The sequence below is a fragment of the Echiichthys vipera genome (assembly GCF_963691815.1).
Source record: "Echiichthys vipera genome assembly, chromosome: 2".
In the NCBI taxonomy this organism is placed as follows: Eukaryota; Metazoa; Chordata; class Actinopteri; order Perciformes; family Trachinidae; genus Echiichthys; species Echiichthys vipera.
Window position 1 is genome coordinate 29,089,560 of NC_139827.1, and position 23,228 is coordinate 29,112,787.

General features: G+C 42.5%; 1 protein-coding gene across 1 annotated transcript; it reads right to left on the bottom strand.

Moving 5' to 3' along the window:
* frmpd1a (FERM and PDZ domain containing 1a) lies at positions 1-22,911 on the bottom strand (the record flags this gene model as incomplete). Its single annotated transcript, XM_083929819.1, has 14 exons — positions 1-3,509; positions 4,616-5,959; positions 6,071-6,215; positions 6,760-6,942; positions 7,084-7,303; positions 7,704-7,840; positions 8,512-8,631; positions 8,887-9,012; positions 10,222-10,317; positions 13,991-14,095; positions 16,766-16,811; positions 16,990-17,092; positions 21,410-21,573; positions 22,793-22,911. The coding sequence occupies 14 exons, from the start codon at positions 22,909-22,911 to the stop codon at positions 1-3; spliced, it is 6,417 nt and encodes a 2,138-aa protein (XP_083785945.1).
* Between the last annotated feature and the right edge of the window lie 317 nt (positions 22,912-23,228).

A 23,228-nucleotide genomic window follows, 5' to 3' on the forward strand; every position in this document is an offset into this window, starting at 1 on the left:
TCATAGTGCAGTGAGGGTGCGGAACAGCTGAGTGAGGCAGAAGACCGAGGCGGTGAGTGCGGTGCACTGTTTCGCTAGCAGCTTGGTGCTCAGGTCCTGGCAACTCCGCTTGCTGCTGGCTCGCTCTGCTGCCAGACAGAAGTCCCTGAATGAACGGGCCACATCTGCCAGACCTGCAACTGCCTCTGCGTTCCTCCGGTCGCACCTTTCGCAACCAGAAAACCAGAGGCATATAACGGCTAACTCCACCAGGGTCCGAAAACTGTCAGCCAGGGAGTGAAGCATTTCCTCTGGGCTCTGTCCAATCCCCACTACTTTCTGGCAGCCTGACATTAGCCTTCGTGCCTCTATCTGGAGCACCCTCTTGTTCTCTGTAAAGTGGGCAGGGCAGGTGTCCCTTGGGTGGCGACCTCCATGGCCTGCCACGGATCGGTCAGCACCGCTACTTTCTAGGATGGAAAGGAGCTGGTCCACATCTATGCGGAGCACTTTGAAACCTGTCGGGGGTTCCGGGTAGTGCTGCTGGCCTAGTCGACTGATGGTGTCCTTGTGCGTTTGAGACAGGAAACGGTCAGAGTCATCAGACAATGGGGAGAGGAGAGGGCTGAGTTCAGAGGTAGAGGAGGAAAAAAGGATGGAGCGTGGGAAGGATGGAGAGTCGGTGGAGAGAAAAGACGCCATGGGTGGAGAGGTCATGAGAGGAAGGCCTGCTCCAGAAGTCTGAGTCACACCGCTGCTCTGTGTGCGGCAGGAGAACTCATAGACTGTCAGCTCCTCGTCAAAGTTGTCCCCACTGCTGAAGCAGTTGGTATAGACCGTTGGGCAACCACAAGCATCCAGCGGCACCTGCACCCCTTCCACAATGGACTCACATCCGGACGCTAGCACAGAAGTGCAGCCAAACTCAGACTTCAAGGGTGGGGTAGTCTCCACCTCGACTGGACTCTTTGTCTGGGGTGGATCCTCACAGATGGTAAACACCCTGCAGTCTGAAGAAAGTGTTCTTGGTGGGTCTGAATTCTGTCCTGTAGGCCTACATAGACCCATCAAAGGTCTGTCACTACTGGTCGGTCTTACTTTCTGTGACGGACTATGAAAAGGGAGTCCTGGCCCATTTAGATTCTGTGTGGTCACCACTATCGTAGGGGGGGTAGAACGTGACTGATTGTTCAGTTTATAAAATGGAATGTCTTCACTTGGATTTGTGACCTTCTTCTTTGACTCTGGAGCATCTTTGATAGGGCCAGGAGTGTCCATACTTAGGCCTGAAGTATCTCTTTGGAGGCTGTTCAGTATGGAGGCTGGAGGCTCTGTTATTGGCCCTGGTGTGTTCTTGACAGGTTCAGCGTACAGAAGCTGATTTTGGTGTTGGGGTTTGGGCTCAGTCTGGACAGGCAACGGAGAATTTACTTCCTTCACTTCTGACATAGAAAGGAAAGTCTTTGCTGAGTTCGTTTCAACAAAAAACGCCTCATCATCCTCAGATCCTACAACCGTTGTATCTGAATCTTCGGAATCTACTGATTCTGTGGTCGTGCCCACTTCGAAGTCTACTGTTTCTGTGACGTCATCGACATCTGTGACTTTGATGGTGATCTCAACATCCTCCCTACGGTTGTTCTCAACAGAACTCTGAGCTACATTCCCCAACCCGGCTTGGTTGATGGTTTCCTGGGAGCGTGATAAATAAAATGGCAGATTTTGAATCTTCCTCCTAAGAGTGGAAGCAGATAAGCGACCCATAATGGTAGGGGAACAGGGCTGGTAAAGGAAGTGTGTTGGAGAAGGAGGCGCTTTGGAGATATTGTGGACTGTGGTTGCTTCCGTAGAGCTCGCACTAGCTATCCTAAATTTACCTTCACCACTCCTGGGTTTGTGCACATTTTGATCGGAACATGAAGCACTTTCACATGTGACCTCACTTTGCAACCTGGAAGCTGAAAGAAATATAGGAGATGTGGCGCTTGTTGCAGCTCCAAGCTTTGCCGTGATAGAGTTTATAGCTCGAGTATAATCAGAGTTTACTGAATTCATTCTTGTATGGGCATCAGTGTTGGCAAGAGACCTAATAGCAATATCTGACTCACCTTTACTTGCACTAGATGCTGTTGCTTTGCTGATGCTATGCTTTGTAGCTGTCGCCCAGTCATCTTTCTTTTCACTTGAACTAGAATTTGAAGAATTATTCGCCTCATCATCGTCAAAAACATCATCTGAATTGATGCTGTCAATTTCAATTTCATCGCTAGTAGTCATAGCTGAGTTAACAACACCAATGGGGTCGTCGTCATTAACACAGCTGGTAACGTCTACATGTAATTGTACTTTGTTAGAGTGACTGTGTTTGCCATGTGGCATCTCCTCATAATTAGACATTTTGTTTGAGGTTCCTGTGTTTCCGCTGCCTCCTTCTTCCCTCTCAAAACAATCACTTTGGGATTTGTCATGAACTGATATTGGAGGTAGAGGGGATGAGGGTGGAGGGGGTGGTGGTGAGTATGATGGAGGGGTTGATTTTTCACTCAGACCTTGAAGCATATGTTCCTCTACATCCGAGTTTAGCTTTAGGGCAATCGGATGCACTCCCAAGAGGCTGTTACTAGTCTTTGTGTTCACATCTATCAAACACGTAGGCAGTGTGCTGGCCTCTAGCTGCCTCTCAGCCCCTAAAAGGGGTCTCTTTGAACTGGATGAGTAACCTCTCAACCCCTTTTTCTCCTCTTCTCCCCCCTTACCTTCCTCCTTAGTGCTTTCTGGCAAAAACATATGATTAGTGAACGGCCCATTCCCTGACACACCTGCTATCTCCTCCTCCTCTTTCCCTTCCCCCATCTCCTCCTGTTCCTCCCCTTCCTCCTTTCCGTCACCCCTCCGATCAGCACTCTCCTTCCCATCCGGATCCACCCGCCAACGGACAACGGTGATGGTAGGAGATTCTGCCTTCACCAGATCTGTGACCGATTTGGATTCCATTGCGTCAGGTTCCATCTCCATTTCTCGTTTCCGGGTCCTGGAGTGGACCTGTGGGTCTCCAGTCTGCTCATGAGAACCCAGACCACAAGGAGATTTAGGTCCATGTGAGCGTGATTTGGATGGGATGGGTTTTGACTCAAGCTGAGACGGTTCCCCTTCAGAGTGAGTCAAAGACGAGACGGTAGGACTGGGATTCTGGGTTTGCAATGAAGGTTCAGGATCTGAACTCAGCACCTGTGCATCATTGGCTTCTGCCAAAAGGTTTCTGTGAAGCCTACTAGAAGCTTCTATGTCCTGCGTTTCTGGATCTGGCTCTGGATATGACACCCTAGAGGTGTAATCAGTTTCCATATAGGAACGGCGCTTACGGGATCTTTTTCTGAGCTGGAACAATGTTTCTCTGCCTCCTCCTTCCTCGTCCTCTCCTTTTTTGTCTGTTTCCACTTCTCCGTCTTTGTCTGCGTCTGTCACCGAGACTCTGATGTCACTGAGGCTGAGTGTGCTGAGTAAGTCCAGATTCATCTCTGTGCGAATATCTGCAACAAAGTAAAAAAAGGCTCAGCCAAACTATTGACATACTGGCGGTAATCCAAATTAACTTAAAAACACATTCACTTCCAGTTATCAATTTATTGCTGCTTAAAGTTTTATTTGAAAGGTGAGTAAAAGGGCAACTATAATTTAAATATTTTCTTTGGGTGTGATTTCAAGACCTAGTTTGTGTATATAATGGTGAAATGTATGTGACTATAGGTATCCACTGGGGATGGGAGACATCCACTTTTATTTTGTTTCCCTCACTTTTACAGCTTCAGTTTGATTTACTCACTACAATCTCTAATAAAACTGTTAAACTGCAAACAGAGAGGGGATAAAAAAACCTAAATGATTAAACTCTAGCAGTTAAACATTATAAGGAGCAGTGACTAGAGACTTTTTTGCACTGGGCTTCACCTGCCAAACCAAATCTTATTTGTCCTAAAATTGAACAACACTGAAATAATCACTAGAATATGAAAAAGTGCACTAGTAAAGTCGGAAATATGACATTTGTAAAGTATCGGGTCTCTATCAATGTTATTATACATGAATATTAAGTAGTGTTTAAGATTTTTAGTAACTAAATTCATCACAGTGTTGTTTCTGTTTTGACTGAAAAATCTTTGACTTTCTTGTGTCTCCCATCACCTCAGACAGTACCCAACAAGCATGTTTGGTCACAGTGTAACTAAAATCTATATTGTATAAAAAGAACCATACTTCCCTTAGTGGAGTAGAAATATTAAGCAGCAGGAATTGGAGATACTTCAAAATTGTACTTACGCACAGTACTTTATTTCTCTTGCTTCTCACCACTGCTCAAATAAATATCTTTGAAAAGTTAAGTGGCTGTATATTCTGAATCTGTATTGTCAGTGGACTACATCCATGTCACTGCTACAGCAAGTGTGGTCAGAAGTGTGGTCTACTACTTTCCTGGCAGTTTGTTACATTGTTCTATATTGCAATGTTGTATTTTGTGGAAACCACTAGATGGCAGCAAATGGAGAATGAACAGCATGTCCTTTCATCACTCTGGTCTACAGGGCTTGAAAATGACATAAGATGCATGTGATCAGCTTCACAACGAAAACCAAATCACCTCTTGGTATGACCCCCGAGGTCGGGTCTTCAGGTGAGGTGAAGCGATCTATGGCATCAAAGAACTCCTCATCGGAGCTGCTGTCTCCAAAGCCAGGTGGTGGCTGGAGGATGGGGATGGGCTCCAGGTCGACCGCCTTAGCCGGATCTTCATCCACCTCCCCCCAATCTTCTCCCTCATTATGATGCAGGGGGTGGGGAAGGCTGCGAGCGCTGTCGGGGGTGATGTTGGAGCAGAGTTTGTAGTAGCAGCGAGCGTCGCTTTGGTCGAAGTTAAACACAAACTCCAAATGGGAGGAGGACGGGGAGGGGGATAGTGGATGTTCTCTAAAACTGCCCTCTGCACTTAAGTGTCCTCTTCCCTCTGCTCTGCCCAATGACTCACTTGTTTCTTTCAACATCTTCCTCCTTCTCCTCCTTCTCCTCAACTCCTCTTCTTCTTCTTCATCATCCTCGCTGGCCTCGGGAGGGCTAGGCAGGAAGTCCACAAGGCGGGAGAGCTCAGCGAAACACAGGAAGCTGTCATCAGTGCAGGAATTACTTGAACATTTCTGGACATGGCAAAGGCTTGGAGAGGGGGAGACGGGTGTGAGGAGTTGGGGATCGGCTCCGTCGCCAGACCTCCTGCGGCCCCTTCCTTCGCTGTCATCAGTTGTGAGGTGGATGAGGGGATGGGAGTGAGCTGGTGGAGGGGCGAGGAGGTGAAGCTGAACTTCCCTGTGAGAGTAGGGATGAAGCTGAAGGGGAGAGCGGCTATGGGCCTGAGTTTGTGAGGGAGGATTAGGGTGTATGGAGGAAGAAGAACATGATATTAAGTCATCTTCCTCCAAAGCATCGAGGGAGTCGCTGGAAGGGCTGGTGATGACACGAGAGTCAGTATTACAAGAATCGGATGCTTCTGATACAGATGGCTGCTCCTCTGCTGCTTGCCCCTCTTCTCCACCTCCCATTTTAGCTTCTTGTCCCACATTTTCCTGGTTCTGCCCAGAATCATTGTGCGTTATCTCGGTCTGTGTTTGCAGACTATCCTGCACTCTCTCTTTCTCCTCTTTGGGGTCTGTATCTTCATTGTGAGTCTCTATATTCTTATGTAGGGGATACTTTTCCTTTTCGGTGTCAGCATCCTTTTCTTCCTTTTGCGTTTTACCCTCCCGAGGTTTATCTCCCCTTTCCTTGCCATCTTTGCTTCTCCTTCGGTTTCTGTCTTTTCTTTTTCTTCCATCTGGGTCTGATGAGGATCGGACACGAGGAAAGGGCCTCTCGTCATGGGACACCTGAGTGACCAGCATTTCCATATCCATGTCTGAGGAGGTGTCCGAGTCGCTCCCACGACGTGATACATAACCTATGAACATACAGCGACATGTAAACAGTTAATTATTTAGGGCATCATGGTTAGTGACTTTATGGATGTATGCATCAATTTTTCTGGCTGTGCATTACTGTAAACGTGTACCTTCCTCAGCAGACACTCTGTGCTTCTTGGTGTCATGTATCCAGGGAAAGATGTTGAGGCCGGGGTCAACAAACACTCGACAGTACCCTGCTATTAGGCAGGACATATCTTTGGCGGCTGCTGACTCCAACAGTAATGTGATGGGCTTGTATGAGCAAGGAGGCAAGATGATATAAGATGAGACAGGGGAGAAAGACAAGAGAAAGAATGGAAAGATAATTTCATCAGTGGAAAAACACTTAGCATACAGTAATCTTGTATCCAAAAGGATATAAGAATGATGAAAAAGCAGTTCTACTTCTTTGTATGCTGAAGTCTGCATTTTGTTTACAGGATAAGGTACATCAAATAATGTAAAGAGGTCAGTACAGAAACTATTTTGAAGTAATCAATCACAATTAAAACCATGTTTATTTAGGGCATGCCAAGGATTCAAAATAACTACTATAGCGAACAAAAATGTTCATATTATCAGATAGTTGAGTTTATGCAAAAAAACTGAGGATTTATCATCAAAAAGTTCTATAAAATTCAATGCTTTGTCCTGTAAGGATGTGCAGTTGCATTCAAGAGCTTTAGACCTCCAAAGAGGCCTTTAAGACTTTAAGCTTAAAGTGTTTTTCGAAGAGGTTTACATTATTTTGTCTTCTAACTGTATGTTAGGTGTGTTTTTATATTCCTGCTCTTACCTTGATGTCCTGCAGGTATATTTTGACCAGGCTGACCTTGTCGGATTCAGGCAGCAGCTCGATGCGTGTGATGCTGGAGAACTCTGTCAGGGGGGACAGGATGCTCAGTTTGTGGTTGACCACCTGACTCACCCCATAGCGCGCCCCCACCAACAAGGTCACCATCGACTCCCTGTCCTGAAGCTGAAAAGGATGGGGAGCAGGGGAGCAGGGGAGGAGGCGTTAAACAGGAGGATGAATCGCAGACAATAAGAAGATTGAAACTTTAATGAACCAAATATCCACAAAAAAAAAAAGAATATACATATCAGGTCAAAACATTACCATCATGGTGGCACTGAAGGATTTCCCTCCAAAAGACTTGAGATCACACAGCTCCTCCAGGTAGTTTATCCGTGTCTGATCGACTGACAGTCCCTTCTGCTTGGGGTCGTTCTGTGATTGGCTCTTCTTCATGTGGTAGCTGATGGCCTTCCTCAGATCTTTTTCTCGCATGTTCCTCAACAAGGTGGATGACACAAAGTTCTCTATGCCCCACGTCTTCCTAAAGCAATCACAGACATGCAGGCTGAGAGGGTCTGTTTGTGTGTACAAGACTATTAGAGAGCTGAAACTGCATTTAATGTGTTAATTTACAGTTAATTTGAATGGAATAGCTATATACCATTTTTCTTCCATGTAGACTACAAAAGGAATGGGAAATCTTAAAGAAATGCATTTGAAACTCACCTAAAGGGGCTGAGTATTACAACACTGCAGTTGTACTTGTGCTTGTGGGGAGAGGGTGTGTTATCTTTGTTATCTGTATATGATGTCCATGTGTTGTGCCTTTTTAAATGTATGCTGCTTTGAAAAGAACTGACTTGTGTGAAAACTATTTTCCCCCCAAAAAGGAGGTCTTGTTGTGGTCTTTACTAGGAGTACAATATGTGCGCGTGTCTCACGTGATCATCTTCAAGTTGGTCTTTGGTGACAGCCCACAGCTCGCCAATCTCTCCTGGATGTGCAGCGCAGCGAGACGCAGGGCGGTGTTACACCTCATCTCTATTGCAAAGCGCTCCTGCAGCACATCATTCACCCCCTAACACACATAGACAACACAAAACAGTAAAAAAAAAAAAAAAGGGGGAGAAAATGACATCAAATGTTTTTAAAAAAAATGAAAAGAACATTTATATAAAAAGTGTGAAAATGTTATCTAAAGTATTTAAATATTTAAAAAAGCTATTTAAACGCTCTCAACGTGTGTCTACGTTTGGTGCTTCAATACCACAGCATCATGTTCTGTTTAACATGATCTTCTCTTTAATATCACAATAAAAATCATATCCATAAGGTTTCTTCAGTTTTTCCTTAACAAAAGGGTACAAAAATGACTCTTTGTGCCAACTTTATCAGTAGAAGAGCAATGTTTTGGTTTGTTCATTTGCAGCATTTACTTTTTTGCAATTGAGCAGGGCAAACGTGACCATAAAAACAGGGGGTCACATACTTACTTACTGTGGAAATAGGGCAGGAATAAAACTATGGTGGGATTTGATAAAAAACTGCTAATTTTAAAACAAGCTGAGTTTTCAGTCTGCTGATTTACATCACAGTAAAACCTAGTGACTGCAGCAATGACTGAATTTTTGGAGGTGATACAAAACCTCACTCTGGGGTAAGCTGCAAAGTCTAACAAGTATCAAAACAGATAAGTGATATTAAGAGTTAACTGCCACAGCCTGGATATTATGTGTGTCATCAATCTACCTGCAGGTAGAGGTACTCAAAGGCAGTGGGGTCCTCCTGCAGCAGCTTATGGAGGGTTTTGGGCATGAAACAAACACGGAACAGACATCTGAAGTCATGGGCCTCTTTCTTCTGGACCACCTGAACACACACACACACACACACACACACACACACACACACACACACACACACACACACACACACACACACACACACACACACACACACACACACTGATTTAAACGTAGTTCTTTCCATGCAGGTAAAAGCTTTAGAACCATCAGAGTTTAAACTCACTTCAACTGGAGCTATAGTATAGATTATGTATGTAAAACAATTATTCGCGTGTGTGTGTGTGTGTGTGTGTGTTTGTGTGTGTATGTGTGTTTGTACCTGCTGTATCCTCTCCTCATCATGTAGCAGCAGTAGTTTGGCAATGCTGTGCTGCTGCTCCAGCACCAGGGAGAAGTGTTCAATACGGCTCAGAGAAAGCTTTTCTTTCAGTGTCATCACAATGTCCTGATGCACAAAGAACATTATATCTTCAGAGACAATATTTGATTACATCAGGAATCATAAGTACTGAGGTGAGCAGAGCTAAGGTTTGAAGGTCTCATAAAGCAAAGGGAATCTGAGTCTGAGGAAATCTAGGAAACTGATTTAGAGCATATTTAATACTGATAAAAACTGAGGGAGCAAATCCCATCATAAATCTCAACGTCTGAAGCTTTTGTGCCAAAAAAACATGTGGTTGCTAACAAGTGGCTAAGTGAGAATACAGGGGTTGTCGGGGACATTTAACCGCATCAGGCTGAGCACTAGTTACTAGTGGTGTTTGTGACATTGTAGTCATGTGACTGCGATGTAGTTTGTTAATAGCTTAAAGTGTAATTCAGGCGCAAAATCATCCCATGGTCTCTTTCAACACTTGCATAAATCAAATAAGCCATCGAGACAGTTTTTCTTTTATGAGAGAAATCTGGTAGAGTCGCTAACAGCTGGCCGGGACTAACACTGGTTAGCTCAGAGTAATACGGTGAAGGCATTAAAACGTATTTTTTAACCACTAAGACTGCTCAAAATAACACCAAACATCTACAGTAGCATGATAAGTATCCCTACACATAAACCCTTACAAAACCTTCCTTTTGGATTGCATTGGTAATCGACTTGAATAGATTTTACTACGAGAGGAGTTTCCAAACTCTCTTTTAATAAACTCCGGATTTGCTAACTCAGCTGCTTCGTTTTATTTGTAGGGACTCTTATCATGCTATTGTCGAAGTTCGGTGTTATTTTGAGCAGTATTAGTGGTTGAAAAAAGCTGTTTTAATGCCATCACCGTACTGCCTTCTACCCAATTTCTCCGTTAATAGGTCGTACACCAAAAAAACTGTCTCGATGGCTTATTTGATGTATGTAAGTGCCGAAAAAAATCATAAAAGTGGTGTTTATTTGTGACGATTATCTTGCTTTACAAAACTTGCTTTTTTTCTCTCATGGGCTTTTTGTCGAGGGAACCAGGGTGATGCTAACTTCTGGGTTGGCCTACAAAAATATGTCATCGCTCCAGCACTCTACACTGTGTTTATTAAGACAGCATGTAAACTGGCTTCCATTACATAAGCACACCATGACCCCCCAACTCTGCTACAACTGTCATCTAGTATGAGTGATAAATAAATAGGAACGGATCTCAATATGGTAGACTGTATCATTGCATAGTACCTTGACTGTGGTGCTGGGGTCAAATTTAAAGGCCTTGGTCTGCCCGTTCTCCAGATACACCTTCAGAACATTAGGCAGGAAGAGCAGCGAGTTGCCCTATAAAGCAGACATGGGGTCAGGGATCAGGGGAAGTGTCAGATGAAACTGTGAGCGTTGTAAAACTTGCTGGTTCAAGAGAATCATAAATTACAGTCTGACAGGGAGATACAAGAGAGAGTCAAGAAAAGAAAGCGGTTTGAGACATGGATTCAATTGGATGAGTTTTTTCATCCCTTAATCTGTGTGTCTTAGATAATAATATGATAATACAGTTTATGAATGTAGCACTTATTAAAACCAAAGATGACAAAGTGAACTACAAGGAATAAAAGATAGAAAAAGAGAAATATACACATTACATATGATTTACATATATAAACCAACCTGCTTGCACACAAATGAACACAAGATTCAATACTAACTTGGTTACTAAAGCCTTTTGATACGTTTGCAGCGATTTAAAGTCTGGGTTCGTCGGGTAGTTTGTTCTAGCAAAAGCTCGGTCCTCTTTAGTCTTAAATCGTGATGGAAAAGAGCCAACAGGTTCCTGCCTGACGACATCAGACAGTAACTCAGAGATACAGTCTGGGGCCAGGCCATGAAGTGCTTTAAAAGTAATGAGTAAAATCTTAAATTCGATTCTGCAATAAATTGATAGCCAATTTAACGACATTAATCAAAATCAAGGTTAAGGGCTTAATGTTGTTGGAAAATGGACCAAGTTTGAACTGTAAGGCTGCATTGACATGCAACAAATCAGGCGTTGCATCGAAAACACAAGTCCTCACATCCATTTGAATGCAGGTAGTGCGTTCCAGCTGCGGCGGTGTGGACTGCAGCCGATGCAGAGAAAAAGATAGTAGCCCTGCACCGAAAAGCTTAAAAAAAGCGCACAATGTGATGGCGCCAAAGACAGAAGTCTGAGCTTGAAAAATATGAATGAATGAATGCATTAGCTGTTAGACTTTTTATTTTAGATAGCTTTATAGGGCATCATATAAACAACAATCCTGCACAGGCATTATGGGGTTACTACTCTGTGATACTACCAGGCATCACGAAACGTCATCAGATGCCATCGAAAGCCTAAACTTTCTACTGCAAGAAGAATGAATGCTCTTGCTATTATGATTTGTATTTAAGATCGTTTTAAACATGATCATGTAAATAACAACCAGCTCAGTCCTCTCCATTTTCAAAGGGTCTCTGGCGCACGTCCCCAAAACCACACAATCCTGCGTGAACCGCTAAAGTCTGTATCCAGATTGTTAGGGCCAAATGTAGTGCAAATATTAATTGAATTTCCAGAATATTGGGGTTTGGTAATCGGGATAAACAGCTGGTGGCGCTTATTTTCTAGTCATGTGCCATAATAGCATTTCAGAGGGAGCAGGCACAATGAGATGATAGAACTAAAGAGTGCCAGTCAAAGCTCAAATGGGAAATAAACATGAGGAAAACATGATGGAAATATGACCTATGTGTTCCATGTATTCATTTAAGGCACTTTGCCTTCTGCTCCAGACATACCTGACGTTTTCATCTGCTGCTATCTTTAGTGTCTTCAGTGAAGGTCATGTACATGATTTATCCGCTGTGTTTGTTTCCATTTCACTGTCAGACTTTTCATTTTTGCTTTTGCAATATATTGATACTGAGTTTTCCACCTCAGCCAAGCTTAAATGCACTTTTGTGATTTATTGTTTAGGGAAATTGAATGGAAATGCATTCGATTTCCGTTTTTATTGCCATTTAAGTGAAGAAATTCTGCTTTAACAGAAATACAAAAATATTGTAATTAATACATTAGCCAAAACCAAAAAGCCTCGTATCATTTTCAGCTCTTCTCACTCGCATTTTCTTCATCACCCAGTCCGTTTCTGTCTGCTGAGCTTGTTTAGAGTGGTGAGTCATCATCCCTGTTCTCTTATCATTTTTAGAAAGTGTTTTTCTGTAATGACACTTTCATGCAATGCAACATTAATGTCTCTATGTTTTGAAGTTTAAATGGAGAGCTTTCAAATTTGAGTCAACCCCTCCCTCGTCACCCTTCCATCTTCCCTTTCTCTCGTTTCCTCTCCATTTTAATGGCTTAAAGTCTTCTCTTTCTCCCTCTACCCTTCTCCCTGTTCTGATGCTCACTGTCCTGTAATCACAGACATTAGGACTGGAGATGAGGCAGATATTGATCCGTGTATTCTCTGTGATTAGTAATGGGCACTCCAGCCTCTGTGGTTTTCCTCATCCAGCTAATTTCACATCCACTGGCAGAATGGGAACTCCGACCAACCAGAGCCAGGCATATAAGAGCGAAACAGCATACTGTATGGCATACTACAGATCAGTTATAAAACATCACTGCTCATCCTTCTGCAAAGGTAGAACTAGCAATAACACGTACAGCATAATACTGCAGAGATTGTATATCCTGCACAGAATAAACTCTTTTTATGTGGCGAGGACTTTGGAGGAATTATTCTAGATCCTATATTGAGTCGCACTTTTTGTTTGATTTCATTGTATTGGAACCTTACAATACAAAAGTCCTTTGTTCAAAATTGGCACAGTAGAGGCCAGTAGGATAATTGGGTTAAAGCAGCTTTCTCTTTGACAAACAAGTTTTGAAAAAGGCATGGTCAATGCTGTTAAGCTCTGACCACCCTTCCCCCTGGACGGAGATATAGGTCCCCTAGAGTAAAAACAAACAGGGACACATTTTATTTTGTTCCTTGTGCAATTAAAGCAATTAACTTGCACAACTCTTGAGTGTAATGTGACACTGTTGAAAGTACTTTAGTCATTCTGTTGGTTGTGTGTAGCTACGATGTTTATGCCTTGTTAACTGTGTTGTTAAATGTTCATAGTTCTTTTGTACCGCTAACTGCATTTCAAATTTCCCCTTGAGGGACAATAAAGCTCTCTGAACATCACATATTAAAGCACTGTCTGTTTTTTCAACAATGTTGATTAATCAAAATGGGGGCACTGTGGAGTTATTCCTTCATTTCACCATTGTGTGTATCCTTGAGGTCTAACAAATGTGTTCGGAGCATGTCCTTCTTAATAAAGGACATACTTTAGCAAGGCACCAAACCCCCAACTGCTCGGGGCGCTGGTCACTGGCAGCCCCCTCGCTCTAACATCTCTCCATTAATTGTATGTATATAGGTCCTGTCTGTGCATGTGTGTGTATTTCGGGCCTGTGTGTGTGTAACATGAATAACAATAATAGAATGAAAAAATCGAATTTCCCCGTTGCAGGACTAATAAAGGAATTCTTCTTCTTCTTCTAAAACATCTGTACATTTTAAATCCATCATTGTTCCCAACTCTGGCATCAGCCAATCACATTTAAACAAAACTTTAAAGGGGATATAAAAAATATTCAGAGTTGTCATATGGCTCTCACCAGAGTTTGACTGACATTCAGAAACTACAGCGTCAACAGCTTCAAAGGGAGGGGCTCACATGCACATGTGGCCAGCCCCGCTCCAAATCAGAGAACATAGAAGCTCAGAGTCCAACAAACACAGAGGGAGAGTGACTTCATTCTCTGCTAAGGATGCAGCAACATAAGATACATGGTTTCAAGTTGTCGAAGATTGTGATGAATGTGTTTCGAGGGCACACTGTCAAGCAGAAAGAAAGGGATGGGATCTAGAACTTATTTGTAAGTCATGAGCATTAACGGTGCAGAATAATTGCATGCATCCCCTGTCGTCTCACTCACCTGAGAGTGTCCATTGACTTCCACCTCCTCAGCAAAGTGAACTTTCACAGGGTTGGACCTGAGCTTGGCCCTCTTCTCTGGTGTGATGAATGACGACTTTGGGCCCTGCGGAGGAAAACAAATGAATAAATCAGACAATCATGCTGTTTCATTTTTTATAGTTTAATGAGGACAAAAATGTGGTTCAGATATATATTTTAGTGAAGCACAGTGAAGTGATCCATATGAGGGAAATGAAAACATACACAGCCCATTGTTTTTGCATGCATGCATACAGAAATGTAACCAAACTATCCAATAGGTTGTTATTATATACCTTGCTTTTCTTTGGTTGACTTCAACAGCAGGCTGCAGACTAACACTTTAACATCACTACTATATCAAACCAAATGTCCATGTTATCAAATACTTTATGCAATACATTGAGGATTTATTCAAAACAGGTTGAAATTGTAACAAGTTCTAGAAAATCCCAAGCACTGTCCAGGAAGGATGTGCACAGTGGATACTGAATAGCATTTAATATTGCAGAAATGTAGACACCAGGAAGAATGAGACGTGCTTACGCTATATAGCTGGAGGCATCCATTTTTAAAATCCATTAATGTAGTCAAAGTAATACTATTTCACTTTGCGGTTCCATCAAAAGATTTACATTTAGGAGATATCCATTATTCATTCATATTGATCTTAAAATGACAATCTCGAAGATCTCCATTTTGTGCTCTTTGTCGGTACCTATGGTGATAGGCGGTTATTGGAGGAGGGTTTTTGATCTCAGAGACAGTGTCGCCAGGCAGTTGGTATTTAGCATCTGGGCCACTTCACACCCAAGTGCGTGGAAGAGTGAGGCTAGATCCATACATATTCTTTTAATACATTTATGCCTTGCATCCACACTACACCGAGCCCCTAAGATGGAGACATTTGAAAACTCATGGGTTGTGTTTTAGGCTACATCCACACTACTACGTTTTAATTCAGTCTGATCAGTTAGGTAGGCTGACATACGCTTTGTGATTTCATCCTTCTTGTGTGGGTGCTCCTTGCCCCTTGCTATAGCTTCCTCTGGCGATGGATAATGCTCCCTATACCACTGTAATATGTCCCCGTATTTGCTTTTCAACGACTCCCAGTCTAGGTTTTCTACCGCCATTACTGCCATATACTCATGTTTATTTCAGTAACAGTTTCTTCTCATCGCGGTGGCTGTGGCTCAGAGGTAGAGCGGCTCGTCCTCCTTTCAAGAGACATACCGTTCGATCCCGAGAGTTTCCGTGTGTCTAAGTGGCCTTTGGCAAGACACTGAATACCAAATTGTCCCCCACCCTCGTTCTGGGTGAATGTGGTTTAAATGACAGGATACCTTATATGAGATGATGTGAAAGTAGCCTCTGCCATCTGTTTGAATGGGTGAATGTGACCATTTACCAGACAAATAAATCTCTGGTCTTACTTTTTGCTCGATTTTCAGCTGCAGAGTGACGTTGGTAGAGACTAAAATGACTCTCTGGATTCCCTGAGTAGGCACGTCCACCGAGTTAGTTTAGTCTTCCAAGGGTAATGTTACACAATCTGATTCCTGTTTACACCGGCATGTGAGTGACAAGTGTACATGCATAGTCACATAACATGCATCTGACACAGAGCTAAAAGAGTTTTAGTTTTGAAATACTGTTTAAGGATGAAAGTGTATTAGTGTGGATGTAGCCTGATGTTTTATCTCTGCCTTCCCTCTGTTGTGGACCAACGACTGCTGGGCGATGGAAAATGGTTACCTACTGCGCCACGTGGGATCTTTCTTGTGAATGTTTCACTGGCACCCGGTTCAAAATGCTGCAAATGCAGGACTGCCAAAAGTGGGCAAAAGGCTCAATCACCATTGAGTTCATTGTGTGCTCATTTGGTGGTAGTGACTTTACAGATTTATTGAAATGCAAATCTTCAAGATTATTACTTTAAGTACAGGTGCTCAGTAACAAAGACATTGTTACCTGAATTACTTCAAACCCAGTTAGTGGTGGATGTTGGATTAAAAGCACCAGAAGAAACTGTCAAACAATTCTCCTGCTCTTACCACTTTCTGATTATAATAAAAAATGTACTCGCTTAGGCATGCCTTGGTTCAGAATTCTTTTGATGTTTTGTTACCATCAACAAGCATGACAGAGATGAATATTTTCTGGGAAATGATAATAATTCCTCAAAGCTCAATAATGATTTCTTGGAGGAGCTGTGAGCTATGAATCAGATGGTAAAGATGCTTCCATCAGCAGAGCAACTGATGAGCATCACTGAGGAGCAGCCGTTTATTTACCGATCTACTTCACCTCCGTGCAAACATATACGCCAGCTTTTCAGAGTGAGATCCACCACCTACACACACACACACACACATAGCAAACACACACACACATAGATTGAGTGATCATGATAGAGTGTGTGTCTATCTGAGGATGTAACGTGTTGTCGCTGTTAACCCTAATGTAGTAATGGCAACTTGGTGACAGGACGCTTGTTGGCAGTAATGCTTGACCCCAAGCCTCATTGACATTCTGAATTATGGGTTTGTTGACAACAGCGTTTTAAAATCCCATGTGTATTGGGACATATCTATAGTGTGTGTACACATACACACACTATAGATGTGTCCCATGTACATATTTACAAGAGGAAACGTTCAAAGTGCACCTAAAATGCTGCTGTAATTGGAAGAGCAATCATCATCCTAATGTGTATGTGTGTGTGAGAGTATGTTAGATACAGTAGACTCACCAGCATCGTTCTGAGGACAGTCATTGTCAACGTATCCTGACACTCCCTGAAAAACAAAGGGTGGCTGGTAAGGTGAGACGTGATGTGCATGGCCTAGTTTTATTAAGAGTTTTGTGGTGTACTGATAATGGGTGGAAGTGTGTGTGCGTGTGTGTGCGTGTGTGTGTGTGTATGTGTGTGTGTGTGTGTGTGTGTGTGTGTGTGTGTGAGCTGTCGGTGTAGACCTGATTATTTCAGCAGCTTGCTCCGGGGTCAGGTCATCGACAGCGATGTTATTGATCTTCACAAGCTGGTCGCCAGGGACAAGCCGGCCATCTGCAGGACCACCTGGACACACAAAATGTCCTTGTGTTGTCATGCCTGAGGGTGTTCAATTGGACTGCATTCATACTGCAACACGGGCTGATGACAGGCAGCTTGAATTCTGGTGATCTTCTTTCATCTTACACCGATGCATAATTTTTTTCACACAGCTCTCTGAGCCTAACTGTCCCACTGCAGGAAGACCAGTCTTATCACTGTACATCCAGTTTAGACTATTTCAAACAAGTCTATATTCCATCATCTCATTTAGCATTCTACCACCTTCCCAAACTGTATTCCAGTATTTAACAATGATGTCACCTTTCGTTTATTGTCCCGAGGTAAGCATCCAAAACTAGATGGCTGCTGTCACCACCTACTGATTACACTAGGGGCAAAATCTTCTTTCCGTAGGATTCAGTTCTGTAGCGAATAGATATGTAAATGTCTTTTATGTCATTGTATTAGTAGATAACTGGAAGAGAACCCTTGTACAGACTGCACTGTAAGAACATATGAACAGTTCAAGTTGTGACCAGAAGTTACAGTAAAAAAAAATTAAAAACGTGGATGATGTCCCATACTGTGAATAATTAAAGTGTTATTCTGGCGAAAAATCATCCCATGGTCTTTTTCGGCAATTATATACATCAACTAAGCCATCGAGTGTTAGCCATTGCACGTGGCTAACACCGATTAGCTCGGGGAAGTACAGTGAAGGCATTAAAACAACTTTTTTTAACACTAATTCTGCTGAAAATAACACCAAACAACTACAATGGCATGATCCCTACACATAAAAAGGAGCACCAACAATGTAGTTCGTGAATCCAGAGTTTATTAAAAGAGTGTTTTGAAAGTCCACCCAAGTCGATTTCACAATGCAATCCAAGAGGAAGGAGCACATTGATGATTTATTCAAGCAAAACACATAAACTTTGTGGTTTGTGCCTTTTGGTCAATATAAGGCAATAGTAGATGTAAAAGGTTTGGAAAAGTCCCAGAGAGCAACTTTCTCTGCAGCACTGAAATGTCACGCGAGGGTATGGCGACGTCTGTTGCTGTAAGCGGCCACAAGTAGAGGCAGCATTAGCAGTCTCGGTGTGCGGGCATTTTTTGGTGTGCCGAAGGAGAAAAAAATGTACGGAGTGAAATTTTCCGCCGTGGCCTGGAATCATTGAATACTGCAACATGCTGTGTGACTTTTATGGAGGATTCCCCATCCTTCATCAACAGAACCGTACTGGACACTTTTTTCCCATGGAGAATAAATTGGAAGAGGCGACAGATTCCTAAATAAAGCACCAATGGGCTCCTTCCTTTTGGTTTGCATTTGGTATTCGACTTGAATGGACATTACTACGAGAGGAGCTGGTGCCAGGCCAGTAGGTAAGTCTTTCAAAACACTCTTTTAATAAACTCTGGGTTCACTAACTAAGTTGTTGATGCTTTGTTTTATATGTAGGTATTCTTCTCATGCTACTGCAGAGGTTTGGTGTTATTTTGAGCGGTATTAGTGGTTAAAAAAGACGTTTAAATGCCTTCACCGTACTGCCCCGAGCTAATCAGTGTTAGCCACGTCCAGCTGTTAGCCACTCTCCCCCGATTTCTCTGTTAATAGTTGTTAGATGAAAAAAAAACATTATGAGTTAATGTTACATGAAAAAAATCTGTATTAAAACAATAGTGAGGTGATCAAACTCTCTTTCTCGTTGTAATAATTTCTCATGTTCATACTGGCCACTAAAAGATCCCCTTCTTAAGATCCCATCACTTATATTGGTAGTGCATTAAGAAGGGATTTTGAATGGTCAGCATTAACAGGAGGAATGATTACAGCAAGCAATAGCTATTTCAAACTTCATATGCAAATGGTTTAGCTGCCCTCTGGTCAAGCAATTACAGAAAGTACTGTGTCACTGGTGCTGTAGTGAAGCGGAGTTCTACCATACCAATACTGAAAGAAAAGTTGTAATTTGTGGCAATATTAAATATGCAGCACAGACAAAACCATGACTGTTGACTATAGACAGACATTTACGGGCACAAAAGAACAAATGTTGTACCTTAAACTGTGTCATCTATGGATACTGTTTCTCACACAGTACACAGAGATTCATCACCTCTATCACTCCCTGCCATCACCTTCCTATCACTATCCTCAACAGCATTTTCAGAATGTTTTTGTCTGTATACAGCATCAGGTAACCCTCCATTACTGAGTTATTCAATACAAGCTTTTACTTGATGATACATAAAATGAATGTAGACAGACGCAGGTGACACCGAAAATGAATTTAAATAAAGTATTCATATTTCACTGTCTCGATGCTGCAGCACGCGCCAGAGAGACAGAATGAGAGGAAATACTGAGCCAAGGCTTCACGGGGCCACTGGAGTCATGAGTAACAGTGTGTGTGTTTGTTGGTGTGTGTGTGTGTGTTTGGGGGTGGGGTGCAGAAGCAGATGGTGGCAGAGTAGACTTGAGCCAGACAGGCGAAAGTGAGGTTATCTGCCCCTGGACCTCAGGGGGATTCAGATTCTTGTGGCTCTCCAACTCAGCAGCAGAGATCGAATATATGAAGAATATATTATGCATATGTGTTTAATGAATTTTCAGTGATTTTTTAATTTCAGTCAGATGAGAGCAATACAAATGTTACTGACTCTTTAGATCCAATGAAGACTTGATGCTGGCCCATTAAAATGGTGAGGTATGTTTAAGCCTTTACTGACAAAATAATAGGACTAAATACAAACAAATGTAATTTCCTAAAACAGGTATATCCCAATTAAGAATAGTATACTCTACCATGCAAGATATGAGTGGTGTGTTAAATATTGTGAGCTAAAACATACTGTAGGCAGTTATTCACTATGCATACTGTAGCGCATTTTAGGAAAGTTGGTAACCATTAGTGTCACATCACATTCAAATGCAAGTTGTTACTGCATGTCTGGTTTATGTGTTTTTAATATTTTTTTGTGTACTATTGAAAGTTCTGTGTAATGCTGTTACCTTGGCCAGGGCTACCTTGGAAAACCTGGTTAGATAAAAGTTATTAAATAATTATAATAATAATAATAATAATTAATTAATTAATTTAGTTGAGGACTATTTAGCTTTCCTATGGACACAGCTCCAGCTGTATCCATATCCCACATTAGACATGATTGATTGGAAAAGGTTCTTGGTGACAGTACACCTCGGGGGAATATGCTGCCTCTTTCACTCACACACACACACACATACACACGCGCACACACACACGCACACACACACACACACACACATACACACACACACACACACACACACACACACACACACACACACACACACACACACACACACACACACACACACACACACACACACACACACACACACACACACACACACACACCCTTTGTTAATGCTTAATTCTGTGTGCCAGTATGCAGTATGAGCATACAGTCTTAGCATCCCTTTCCACTTGTTATAGTTTGTCTTGTACACTGGCCAGATGCCTGCAGTTGTCTGGCACAGTTTCATTATTAAATCTGCTGGGGAGGCTTGCTCTATGCAAAATTAGAGACAACAGGGAGAATGGGATGTTACTCTGACCAATTACAGCATACCGTAATGATGGTGGTCCTGTCAGCCTAATTGCATGCAAATTCCTCAATTTCTGTCATTAAAAGCTAATTATATTGCAATTCAATGAATTACATTTGAATTGCAAACCCTCAAGTTTGTCCTGCATGTCCATCAGTATTGTCCTAACCCTCATATGGATGGGACAGGTCATTCCAGGGCTGCTGCTATGAAGACTCACCACCTTCAAAGTGAACAGTAGCGACTGTGCATGTTGGGCAAGAGACACTGACAAGCAGACCAAAACACTGCAGACCGTGGCAATGGAAGCTGGCATGTAGAACGTGATCCCCGCGGGGGAAGGAGTTTGAGCTGGTGTTAGGAGGATCAGAGGTACCAACGAGACACAGTTGGACTCCCCTCAACATGCAGTGTCAGCTATGCAATGAAACTCCCTAATACTGAGTAGTACTGTTTTTCTTCAACTGTTGGTGTGTTGTTGAAGTGCTGCATTGTGTTTAAGGGCAACTGTTTGATATTTGTGTACAGAGGACCTATATATTACCGCAACAAGGTTTGCATATATTTTCATTCCACCTTGATGCAAAGTTCAGAGATCAGCATTATACATTTTCCATCAGATCAGGCACTGGGGTGAAGAACTTAGAACATATTCATATTTTGTCTGCTCTAGTTTAAGATTGTAGACCTCCTTTGTAATGTTGCTTCGTCCCTCTTCTAGGCTTATTTCATTTCTGTTGTACCTGGTGTAACGTCCTGCACCAGGATGGGGGTCTGGGAGGACAGAGCGAGGCCATGAGAGTTGAGGTTCGGGTCCCGTTGGATCTGAACGATGAAGCGGAAGGGGTAATTCCTCTGATCAGAACCACTGCCCTCCGCGGACTTCCCATCCACTCCAATCCGGTCTCTGGAGAGGAGCAGGTGGACATGAATGAAAAAACAAAAATTATTAATTCAGAAATGTATCTTGCCTATAATGTATTTGCATTTCTGCTCTGGCAGCTTGATCTGTTCTGCGGCGGACAACTTCATATTTGTGTATATTAGAAGAATGAAAGGAGAAAGAAAAACACTGCGAAACACAGCATGAATAGTTTGTTTTTTGCTAGAGCCAATGCAGATGGCTTGGTGGGTCAATAATGTTGGTTATATACTGTATATATATATATATATATATATATATATATATATATATATATATATATATATATATTCACAGAGGCCTCTCCCACAGTCAAAAGCATGGGTGAAAGAAGCATTCAGATCCTTCACTTGAGTAAAAGCACTGTGAAAATACAAGTAAAAGTCTGTCATTGAAAATGTGAAAGTATATGAAGAAAATGCACTTCAAAGTAAAAGAACTCAATGTAGAAAGAGCCTCACTTTTGAGAAGCTGGAAACTTTTTTCAGTCATTTTTATGTGTAAAAAAAAATCATAATAGTCCTAATTGATTAATTGACTAATTATTTCAGCTCATCTCATCTCATCTTCATCCGCTTATCCGGGGTCGGGTCGCGGGGGCAGCAGCTCTAGCAGGGGACCCCAAACTTCCCTTTCCCGGGCCACATTAACCAGCTCTAACTGGGGGATCCCGTTCCCAGGCCAGTGTGGAGATATAATCTCTCCACCTGATCCTGGGTCATCCTTACTAGATGCCCGAATCACCTCAACTGGCTCCTTTCAACGCAAAGGAGCAGCGGCTCTACTCCGAGTTCCTCACGGATGGCCGAACTTCTCCCCCTCTCTCTAAGGGAGACTCCAGCCACCCTCCTGAGAAAACCCATTTCGGCCGCTTGTACCCGCAACTTCGTTCTTTCGGTCATGACCCAGCTTTCATGACCATAGGTGAGGGTAGGAACGAAGCAGCTGTATTCATATATATATTATACGGTTTATTCCTTTATATTGTTTGGTAATCAAAGTTATCAAATAAATGTGGAGTAAAAAGTAAAATATTTGTAGTGGAGTTGAAGTAGAAAGTGGCATGAAAAGAAAAGATTCAAGTAAAGTACAAGTACCTCAAATGTGTACTTTAGTACAGTACATGAGTAAATGTACATTGTTACATTCTACCAAAGACATAACCTAACTAATGAATTTGAATAAGATAAAAACAGAGGTTTACCTGCTCAGAGAGTGAGACCTGCTGCCGAGGTCTCGGGACCGTCTCAGCCATCGTCCCACCACCTGCTCCACCCGGCTGGTTCTACGGGAAGGGGAGCGGCTCCTGTCCTGCACCTCCATTTACCTGCCAGGGGTAACGGTCAAAGGAGTCATACATACAGAATTATTTGTTAAATGGCTCTGCATTGTCAACTGTTATATAGGCTAGTTTTAATCAGTCAAAATTCCTTTTGTTGGTTTCAGTAAATTATTAACATCCCATTACCTACAAAGGGCCAGTGCAATGAAATGACACATTCCACACATGAATCCGGGAAAATAAGCAAATCAAAAAGGAGGAAGAGAGCTCAGGGGGAAAAAAACAGTATCAAAACAAGATTTTCTGAATGGTGATCAGCAAGATCAAGTGTTTTCTGTCCATTTAGAAAAAAGAAATA